An 11879-nucleotide genomic window follows, 5' to 3' on the forward strand; every position below is an offset into this window, starting at 1 on the left:
GTAAAAATGACTTAGCTGAGTCCCTAGGGTGCTGGGAAGAGGAAGCCCATTCCTCCCCGAGTCCTGTCCAGACACTGAAGAAGCAGGATGTGACCGGCCCCACTGAAAAAGATACTGTGCCATGTGGCTAAAGTAGATAAGAATAATGGGTTAATATAAGTTATAAGAGCTAATACGAAACCTGAGTTAATGGGCCAATCAATTTATAACTTATGGAGACCTCTGTGTGATTTTCTTGGGGTTTACTGGCTGAGGGAACTGGGCAGGACAGAAACCCCAACAAGCAGGCCCTCATGTTACACTAGGGGATTTCTGTCCTCTTTCTGAGACATCTGCATTCATCATAAGAATGAGCTCAGGGCTGGAAAAATGGCTTAGTGGTTAAGAGCACTGGCTGCTCCTCCAGAGGTCCTGAGTTCAATTCTCAGAAGACACATGGTGGCTCACAACCATCTATAATAAGATCTGGTGCCCTCTTCTGGCCTGTAGGCATACATGCAGGCAGAACACTGTATTATGTATACATTGTATACATAATAAATAAATAAAATCTTTAAAAAAAAAAGAATGAGCTCAGATCAGCCTCCAGAAGAGCCAGGTGGCATATGGAGGACATCTCATAAGAAGTCCTACTCAACAAGCCATTCCTCAGTGGCATGCCAAGGATGGGAGATGTGCAGGCAAGCCAGTCCTGGCACAGATCAACAGAATGTCCTCCCCATGCTGTAAACTCCCAAGAAATAGGAACTGGGCGTTGCTTTAAGCCAAATTTTGGAGTGGTTTGGAGTTATGTTAATGTGGCAACAGACAGCTGATGTGGGGTGAGGGTGTTCAGGATAAAACCTGCATGTCTGGGGTGGTATCGATCCCTGGATAAAGCAGGAATATGGGGGAAGATTCTCTGAGTCACAGTTTTTTTATCTGAAAAAAACAAGGTTGTTATAGTACCTACAGAGCAATAGTAATTACAGAATGAGCGCTGGACAACAGAAAGAATGGTGCAGTGTGATCCCAAACCCGTGGTTGCCTCCAGTTTCTAGTGAAGCACTTCAGGTCAGAGCTATTGATCTCACATCCACTCTAGGCACTGGGATGATTGATTTTGGAAACACCACATCTACTATTTGGGCATGCAAGGACGTATGCAGTATGTTTTTAAACTAGCAGATAAAATAAAAAGCATAGAACACCAGGCATGGGTAGAAATGAAACAGAAATATTAAAAATGTCTTTGTTTGATTGCTGGCTTCTCATCTACCTTTATAATCAAAGGAAACACGATAAATATTATTTCAACAGTATGTAGCATCTATTTCATCATCAAGCATTTCTTTTGTAGAGAAAAATTAAGTATTTAATGAAAGTTATGGTAGGATAGGAATGTAAAGAGCATTTTTGTTTGTCCTTGGGTTTGCAGTTGCCATCAAGGGGAAAACTGATGTTGGTGACATTGTAGTAAGATAATCATGGTTACCTTACAAGTTACAGTATTAAGGCAGGGATAGATAGAGGCAGGGAGGTAAGTGCAGAGTTTTGGTGATGGGAGATGCTTGAAATCAAGGGGAGAGAAGACAGAGCAGAGTAGGTGAACTAAAGGCATTTGAGAAATAGTTGGAAGAAACCCTCTGCTGAAATGTTGACAAGGCAATTGAGGGCCACAGAAGTGCGGAGGGAGCAAAGCAAGGACATTTCGCTGCTTAAAAGTCAATGGAGAGGACCTGGAACAGTGACTGGTTGGGAAAGTGTTTGCGTAGCATGCACTAATGCCAGCACAGCATAAACTCAGACATGGTGATGCATGCCTGTCATCCCAGTGTCCAGAGGGACAGGAAGGGAGGAGGGTCATTCTTAGACACGCAGAGAGCTCAGGACCGTCCTAGGCTGCATAAGACCCTGTCTCAAAAAAATAAAGTAATAAATTAAGAAAAAACAGGGAAGGAAACTGATTTTTCTTAGCCAGGATTTAATCAGTCTCTTGTGAGATGGAATCATAGTCTTCATACTGTGACCCACATTGAGATCAGAAGCCTCTAGCATAGACATCTACTTTTAGAGCAGAAGGCTCCAAACTCATATTCCTAGTGACAACCCTTGACCCTGCTTTGCCAGCTCCAGTCTTTGCCTTCTCTATGCTCTTAGCCTCTCCTGTTGCTAGGCTGTTCTGAACCCTGTGTCTACAGTGGCTTTTCTCAATCCTTTATCTGAGCTGTGGTACTCCCATACTCAGCAGGGGATGATGGGAGAGGCTGGCATGTGTGCAAGCCAGAGTTGGTTTGAATGTCATCCTGGACATTTCTTTAATTGTGTGAGCTTGGGCAAATTGTCTTCCCACAGTCTTGCTTTCCTGATATATAAAACGGGTGGTGGGGTAATGGTTATACCTAACTGGTAGAATAGTTTTCAATTACATGATAAGTGTTATTAAGTTACGTACATAGCTTGGAGACAACCTAAAATGTAATCTCAGTAAATATTAGCTACCATGCTCATTACTCCCATTTGTCCAGCTGGCAAATGGGAGATTATTTAGCATGGGGAGTTTAGCTCTCCTTTGGTTCTTTTCCCCCTCTTTCCACTTCATGAGTTCTATAAAATAATTTGCTCCAAGCAACATAGCAAGCCTCATTCTATCACGGTGCTGCTGCGTGTAGCTTCATTTGCGTAGGATGCTCTTAAATCCAGTCTCCATCTAATGAGCTCTTTTCTGTGATTAAAACTGAGCCGGAGGGCTACTTTCTAGTTTTATAGTCCCATTCTTCCTCTCATCATGGCAACCTAGGCCCTATGACCTAACATGTTTCCGTGACAACTTATACATCCCTCTATCAGAGCAGTACCCACGTTGGACTGTTTCCTTTGTGTCTAGCTTGCTTTTCTATTTTACTATGAGTGGTTTAGAGAATAAAGATCATAGCCCAAGTCCAAAATGTATCTAGAATTTAGTTAAACATTTGTTGAACCTATGAACAAATTAGTGAGAGAAAAATGAATGAATGTTTATACCAACTGGAACCAAAAGCTACAAGATGACATGATTGGGAACTTCTGTTCATACTCATAGTGCCTAGAAATGGCCTCACAGGAAACAGGATTCTTTGATGAGTAACCAAAAGAAATTCTATGTACACAGACCTTTCCAGACCCATCAGTGTGCACTCTCTAGGGAATATACAGGAACAGCTAAACTGTACACATATGTCCTGCGCTGCTGGCCTTCAGAGTGCAGCAACTTTGGGTTTGTGTGTACATGCATACACAAGTTCCCTTATGATCTCCTATATTTCTGCCTTCAGATCGGTCTTCAGTCCCCTCCTGTTCAGCTAAAACTTCTGTTACAAATTAGTTATGGTCCTCTTAATGTTTTGGTCTACTCATCAAGAGCCAATGGACCTTGAGAGTTGCCTCACAGACTTGCTTTTGTTAGTTTTCAGTGAGTGAGGTGTTTGTTTAGTTGTTCTGTTTGTAGTGGGTTTGAATACAGGCATGTAGCTGTCTACTTGAATATATTCTGGAGGCATTCAGATCGTCATCAGATTTCTTGGAAATATAATATAACAAAAGATATGAGTTATCTAACGACAACAGGGGGGAGGTTACATAAGGTTACTCCCATGCTTCCTTGCAATAAAAGGAGCTGAACTAGAGAAAGAAAATAAAATCTGTTATAATGGCTTGTTTTGACTGCCCTGAGAATTCTGTTTCAAAAGCTACTTACAAGTTAAAAGGAGGTCAATACTTTTATCCACTCAAGAATGCAGCCTGTGGACTCTCTCAAAGGCTTCAGCTGAATAAATTGTTGGTCTAGGTGCCTGGGACTGTGATGTTGTGTGATAAACTGACAATTACAATAGGCAAAGTTTGATTTTAGCAATTGTCTTAGCACCAAACATCGGGAATGACTTTAAAATCTGTTACTCGCTTTTATTCTAAATCATGTATGTGTGGGAAAGGAGTGGGGATAGAAGGTGGGGGTAGTTAAGAGTCTAGAAATTTCATTTAATATCAACATTCTTTTGGGGACCCATATTGAACTCATCTGTGAAAACACTTCATAATAAAAAGCAAAGGCTTTCAAACAGCTCAATGGTGAATGGTTTAGCAATAGTAGAGAGGGTGCCTGAATGGACCTTCCCCTATAATCAGATTAGTTATTACCCTGTCATCATAGAACCTACATCCAGTAACATATGTTCTCTTTCTACCAAACTCTAAACAAGCTGTTCTGGCATTCACTCCATCCGTACACTTATCTCTTCACTTGTTTCTTTACTGACATAGTTGTTTGAACTAAGACCCTCTTCTAGGCCCTGGAGACACAGCACTGGTCCTGCAATGGAGTGTCTAAGCTTTCATGGAGTTGGCATAGATGGAGGATAATATGAGCAGTGAGCCAGTAAATGAACATAAAAACTTTGAAGTTTTAAGTTGTGGTGGTTTGAATATGTTCCCCTCAAAGGGCACATATCAGAGGCTTAGTCTTTAAAGTCACATGTTACTTGGGGGTGGAGCCTTTGGGAGGTAATTAGGATTAGATAATGTCATTAAAATTGAAAGAAGTATCTTTTATCATTGTCTTAGTGGTTCTTTAAGAAAAAAAAAAAACAAAACAGAGTTGGGGAGATAGTTCAGTAGAAGTGCATGCTTTGCCAGCATGAAGACCTGAATTCCATTCCCAGAATTGAGGGAGGGGGACTTGATTGGGGGAGGGAGAGGGAAATGGGAGGCGGCGGCGGGGAAGAGACAGAAATCTTTAATAAATAAATAAATTAAAAATAAAAAAAATAAACACACACTCTGGTGTTAGAATACAGCACTGTGGAGGTAGAGGTAAGAGGACCCCTGGAACTCGATATTCAAACCTAGTAATAGTCTAGCCTAAAAATAAGTGAGCCTGAGTTCTCAATGAGGGGCCTTATCTAACAAACAAACAAACCCAAGATGAATGGCATCAAAAGAACACCCGAAGTTGACTCTGGCCTCTACATATACACATACACAAACAAAAATAAATAAAGGGGCTTCTGAGCTAGCTTGCAATGCCTTTTGCATGTCACAATGCAGCAAGATGGCCCTCCCCTGATGCTAAATAGATGTCCACATCATGGTCTTAGACTTCTCAGCCTCTAGAAAATGACTAATTAAGCTAAGTAAACTTCTATTCTTTATGAATTACCTTGCATGGTTCAGTTATAGCAATAGAAAACAAATGAAGATGTAAGTGCTTGGAAAAAACTTGTCAAGTCAGATATGCTTCCAAAGTACCCTTGGGTTTTCTATCTTAACAGATTTCATACCAATCAATTAATAACCTAAGTCCCAAATCTTGGAAGTATCCCTGATTCATGTCTCTCATTTATCCTATACTTTCAACTGTCAGTTGCCAAAACATGTAGATTTCAACTCTGAATAGCTTTTAAATTGAACAGGTTTTGTTTTTTTTTTTTTTCCTATCTGGTGGCACTTCATGCTGAGTCATTATTTGCTTAAATTTCTTCAGTATTCCTGATAGGTTGATGGAGGAGGGTCTATGTGTTACTTTCATTGGTTGATAAAGAAACTACCTTGGCCCTGATAGGACAGGAAATTAGGTAGGCAGAGTAGATACAATAGAATGTTGGGAGAAAGAAGCAGAGTAAAACAGTCGCCATAGCTCTCCTCTCTAAGATGGATGCAGGTTAAGATCTTACCGGTAAACCACCACCTCGTGGTGCTACACAGATTATTAGATATGGGTTAATCAAGATGTGAGAGTTAGCCATTAAGAGGCTAGAGCTAATGGCCCAAGCAGTGTTTAAAAGAATACAGTTTTCATGTAATTATTTTGAGTAAAGCTAGCCATGCAGGAGCCTGGCGGCGGGAAGTGGCCCGCCGCTCCACACTACAACAGGTCTCTCTCTCTGTTATAGTCTCTTCCTTTATATCATTTCCCAACTCAGAATACCTCATCAGTTTCTCTAGTCATGTTCCATCTCCTTAGCGTGGACCACATCCTATTTCACCTTCTACATCCAGTGCCTGGAATAGTACCTCTGTTCCTATCACTCATTTTCAGTAAATAAGTGAACCAATGGATAGGTGACACCAGCACAGGGCTTGATTGATAGTCTTAGCTTTTGTTCTCTGTAGTCTCTGACCCTACAGTTTTCTCTCAGCCAGATTTGCAGATGGCCATGGATTTATAGCTTGTGCTAGCCCTTGAAGTATCCTTAATGTTCACTTCACTGATAGAGAACTTCCCTATTTATTTGCTGTTGAGTCAAGGTTTTATGTAGCTCAAGCTGGGCTTAAATTTATGATGTAACTGAGTCTATCCTTAAACTGCCTCCATCTCATGCTACATCCTCACACCAATACCTTTCCTATACTGACTCATAGTTTCTTAAAATGATTACATTGAGAAGGTATGCAAAGCCCTAAAAGCAAAAATAACCCCTATTATGCCTTATTTCACTGCTGAAGTTTCCCAAATTTGGAGGAGTAATTAGTACATGAATAGTCTTCCTATTTGCAGTGAAGTCTGTTCAGAATACAAAATACAGGTGGGGGCCTTGTTTTTCTTGTTGTTTTAATGAAATGGACTCATGCACAAACAAATCTTATCAGCTGTGATGCTCATTATACTATGAGCTACTAGATACTATTATTGACAACCCAGTATTGATACTGATGTATCACAAGACTGAGGACAAATTCCTGAATGCCACCATCCCAGACAGCACACAATAGCAATCTGATGCAGTGCCCAGTCCTGAGGTTTAGCTGTCACAGTTTCTCATTTCACATTGTTTCTTGTTATACTAGCAGCAGCTCTCTGTTCCTAGGGCCCTTGGTGTGGCTGGCTCCAGCCTGCCACTCTCCCTAGAAGGATCAGAGAGATATCTCCTTTAACCCAAAGTTTAGCAGGAGGGGATCCCCTAAGCTGCTTCTCAGACTGTAGACCTGGCCTCTATGAGGTCTTTAGAAACTCCCTGAGAAAAGAAAGTCGCTTCCTTGAAGGGGAATTTTGTTGGTATGTGGGACATGTGCCAAGTTGCTCCCAGCCCATACACACGGGAATGCATCCAGTTCTCACCCATCACTAGATCACACTTCCTAACTGCACAGGTCTGCATCTCTCTAGCTGTGTCAGGCCCTTGCTGGGGCAGTAGAAGAATCCCTTACTTGCATTCAACAGAGTTCGGATCTTCTTTTCTTCTTCAGCTTCTTGAAGCACCTTTTCAGCCAGTGTCTTCTCCTCTGATTCAATACATATGTCGGCTTCCCGGAGGTATTCCAGGTAGTCAATCTCCCGCTGGGCACGCTCTACTCTTAGTGCCAGGTTATCAACTGCACTCTTATATTCACTGGTGTGGGTCTGACACCTCCCCAGCATGATGGATATGTTTTTTGAGAATTCCTGGAACTCTTGAATGTATGCCCTTGTGGTTTGGGTACATTTTTCCAGCCCTTGCTTCAAACAGAAAATAAATTACCAAATTACTGTAAATCATTTTAATTATTCAAGTAAAACAAATAGCTATTATTTACAGAAAAATTATTAGAAAAGTATAATCAAAAGGCGGTTAATAACCCATAATCCTAAATTTATACGTACTACTGACATTTAGTATAGTAGTTTTTTCCAATGTATAATACATATAAATATATATTTCCATGTGACTTTGCTAAATATCTACTTATTTAAATTGCTGATATATTGTTGACATTTAAATATCATTATTATATTATTATAAATATGTTACATTATTATATATTATCATAATAACATACTATAAGTTTTTTGTGTTGACCATGTTTTTCTAATTAACAAATGAAACTCCTATGTAATTGTTGCACATTGATATTTTGATGTAAAATGGTTAAATCAAGTAAGTTAACATATGTATTATTTTACAAATTTACCTTTGAGGTAAAAATCTTTTCTTTCAATATCCAGGTATGCAGTATAATGCTGTGTTCTATGGTAATGATAGGTACAACAGATATTTTGGACTTATTCTTTCGTGTGTGTGTGTGTGTGTGTGTGTGTCTATGTGCACATGCAGCTGTACATGTGGAGGTCACAGGGCAATATCAGGTGCCTTTCATAACTGTTTGAACTGCTTATGTTTTGAGGCAGTGTCTCTCATCAAATCTGAAGCTCACTAACTGTCTAGACTGCCTCGCCAGCAAGCTCCAGAGAACTGCCTGCTTCTGCTTCCACAGCACTGGACTTACAGATAGACATTGCCGCATCTTACTTTTTACCTGGGTACTGGTGATCTGAACTCAAGTCCTCAGGCTAAGGCAGCACACTGTACTGCCACAGAACTGATTCTAGTTGAAACTTTGTATTCTTTGATCAATATCTCCTCATTGCTCAGTCTTCCCTGTTTTTATGAGTTCAACTTCTTCAGGCTAAATGAATAGTGAAATCATTCATTTAGTGTTTATCTTCTTGTGACCGGCTTATTTCACTTAGCAGAAGATCTCGCAAGTGGGGGTTGGAGAGATGGCTCAGCGGTTAAGAGCATTGTCTGCTCTTCCAAAAGTCCTGAGTTCAATTCCCAGCAACCACATGGTGGCTCACAACCATCTGTAATGAGGTCTGGTGCCCTCTTCTGGCCTGCAGGCATACACGCAGGAAGAATATTGTATACATAATAAATAAATAAATAAAAAGAAAGAAAGATCTCGCAAGTCCATCTACAGTGTCACATATGAGTTTCATTTGAAAGAGTGAACAACATTGTGTTGTGTATATGTACGTTTTCTTTATCCATATGTAGCATAATTTTAATAAGATGCAAGATTTTTATTAAATTGAAATCCCATTGTCTGTTCCATTAAACTCATTTAAAGAAACATTTAGTTTTCTTTTTTTTTGCTCAATGTTAAGATAAAAAGCTATGTGTTCATATTTTTATGTCCTTAGTTATTTTCTTAGGCTAGATGCCAAGAAATAGATGCATTCCCTTACATCTGGCATGAGCTAAGACAGAGAATGCTCAATGACTATTAGGTGAATGGAAGAGTAAATAAGTGGAAATGGGGTTGATGGGTCATGGAGTTGGTAGTTAAAGCTCACTTGGCAACATTGACTAAAACTTTCTTCATAAATGGAAAACTTCTTACTCTAAACATAATTGTGTAGGGTACTTCACTTGGAAGAGAAAGAGCTAGAGACATGAAAAGCAGCAGCAGCAGTAGCACATGCACACAAACACACATGCATGCACACACATGCATGCACACATGCACATATACACACATGCATGCACACAAACACATGCATGCACACACATGCACACACACATGCACACAAACACACATGCATGCACACATGCACATACACACACACACAGACAGACAGAGAGAAATAGAGACAGAGAAGGGAGAGAATGGATATTAATAACTCTCAAGTATCTATTTTCCCTTTCCTATTCTCCCAAATGCCCCTCTCAGGACAGGCCCTGTAACCCTGAGTTGTCAAGCCTCTGTATTAGCCAGCAGTGCCTGCCACCTGGGACCTGATTCACCTTCAGGTCAGTACCTAGTGGTCAGAGGACATATCTTTTGAACATATCTAAGTATCTACAAAGCATACCCAATCTTCCAAATCCACACTCAGAGTCATGAATATCTTACTCTGCGTGTTATTCCTTTGTCTGTAGACAAACTCTCACAGTACTGAGGGACAATGAGAGAAGTTTAGCTGGTGCCAAAGCCTGAGCAGATTTTGGCATTTTAAGAAGGGAGCAGGGGAGCAGTAAGAGGCCTGAAGCCTGGGAATGCTTCATCCACAGCTTCCAGGCCCTGGCCTGCTTGCCAGACAATGCAAGGAAGTGTGTTTGGATTGCTCTGTGGACTTATTTTACTGACGATAGCTAGGTGGCACCATCGTTTGGATTTACAGTTTTTTTTTAAAGGAAAACATAGAAAATGTTTGAGATAAGAGTGTCCTTGAAAGAAGATGTATAATATGCAAGTGTAGCTTGCACAAGAGCCAGACGTTCTAAAGTGGAAGGCTATATATTTGTCCCTGAGAACCTTACTGTCCTAAAAAAAACACTGAATTTTGTTCATTCATTTTTGTTTTAAGATGGGAATCTATGTAGTCTAAACTGGCCTCAGACTTTCTATGTAGCCAAAGATGACTCTGAACTCCTTGATCCTCTTGCCTCCTTATCCCAAGTGCTAAGATAACAGGTACATGCCAACAACACATCTGGCTATGCCATGCTAGGCACTGAACCAAGGGCTCTGTGCATACTCGGCTAACACTCTACCAACTGAACCACAATCTCAACCCTAGTTTTTTGCCTTTTTTAATGAGGTGAAAGATCAAATGTGTTCTCTCTGTTTAACATTGCTGAAAAATCTTATTTTTAATCCTAAATCCAGTTAAGATTAAAAAGCAAACTTCACGATAAACCGCTGTACTACTGCATTTTATAGTCACCTAACAGTTTATTATGAAAAGGAAGAAGGAAAAGCTGGAGACAGTTAGTAACCCAATATAATAAAAGATGAAAAATGTGACTACAGTTATAATTCCATACTTTGAAGACTGAATTGTTGGGTTTTAAATATTCAACAACCTGTAAATTTACTCAGTGGATCAGGTCATGTTTTGAGTATAGATTAATGACCCAAAATAAAACACTCCCAGTTTCTCAAAGTTGAAATCTCTTCATTAAATCTTCAGAACATTTTCTGAAGTTAAATTCTATCTCTATGTCCATGTAATAGGTGAGAAAAACTTTGCCAGGGCAAAGTGTAGAGTGAAGCCTGGCTCAAAGTCTAGTGATACAGCGGTCTGGACTGGAAGTGGTATCACGGCTATGCACATCTGTAAATGTAATTAGACCAGTGATTCACTCTGTATCTGAAAGACATGCATCCTAGCTGACAGGAAAGTGCGGCACAATAGAGTGACTTCCAAGAGGCATAGTCCCAGTGAAGGGAACACACGTCACCTACCTCCAAGACTTGGAAGCGCTGGTAGATGTAGTGTACCATAGCTGGGTCCTGGGCATGTTGTGGTGGGGGCAGGAATGCTGCAAGGAAGAGAACCAGTGAACAAGGTCCCTGGAGAGCCACCATCATCCTGCAAACTCCCCAGCAGCACAGTTTCTTACACTTTGGCTCTTTACAGAGACTCAAGGGTCCAGGTAGTGATCTCTGGTTTTCTCTCTGCTGCTGTGGCAATCCCTTGGAAAACAACGCTTTGCACAGCCAGGGAACAAAGTCTGCTTGTTATTCTACGCAGTGCATGAGCTCTGTCTCAAGCTGGTGATCAAGTCCAGCTGTTGGCAAGTCAGTTCCTGGAGGCCTTGCTTGCTCAGTTGATGCAGAGAGCTCCCTGGGTCCAGCATCTGCTCCCCTCAGCTTGGACGTGCACAGACCCCGTCTAGGCTAGCGGCTACATAATGCTTCCAGGTCTGGAGTGTTATGGATTGGGGTAGGGCTGAGGAGGTCTTTCTTCCCCTCCACCCACCCCCCAGATTTTTTAATTTTGTTTTCCTCCTCCCTAATGGGCCGTGCAGTCCAATCATAGGCCTAGCTCAACACAGGCCACCCCCTAGTTCTCAGCATTGGAATTTCAGTTCAGTTTCTGGCAGAAATTCCTAGGATCCTTTTCCAAGAAGTTCTGTTAGGAGACCCCACCTCTCTTTCCCTTGCATTCTGGTGGTTCTTAAAGGCATAGCAAGGAAATGTGAACACTAATCTGTACTGTCTTGGAAAAGCCAGTGTACAGGGCTGGCTGCATTGCTCTGGGCAGAGAGGTGCAGTAGGCCCCAGGCTTGGCTACTCAGGCTGATAGCAGAGAATTTTCAGGGTTGAACTTAGAAGAACTTTCCTTCTTTTTGCTTTTAGATTTATTTATTTTTTTTAGA

General features: G+C 40.9%; 1 protein-coding gene across 1 annotated transcript in view; it reads right to left on the reverse strand.

Annotated features, from left to right (window-relative positions):
* Olfml1 (olfactomedin like 1) overlaps positions 1-11320 on the reverse strand; it is a 20795-nt gene extending 9475 nt beyond the window's left edge. The window contains exons 1-2 of the mRNA XM_005351098.2: positions 10963-11320; positions 7162-7450 (exon numbers count right to left, since the gene is read on the reverse strand). Of these exons, the coding sequence (XP_005351155.1) occupies positions 7162-7450; positions 10963-11088 (415 nt within the window). The 5' untranslated portion in view covers positions 11089-11320. The remainder of the gene's footprint in view (positions 1-7161; positions 7451-10962) is intronic.
* Positions 11321-11879: the final 559 nt, after the last annotated feature.

Source organism: Microtus ochrogaster, chromosome 8 (assembly GCF_000317375.1).
Source record: "Microtus ochrogaster isolate Prairie Vole_2 chromosome 8, MicOch1.0, whole genome shotgun sequence".
Taxonomy (NCBI): Eukaryota; Metazoa; Chordata; class Mammalia; order Rodentia; family Cricetidae; genus Microtus; species Microtus ochrogaster.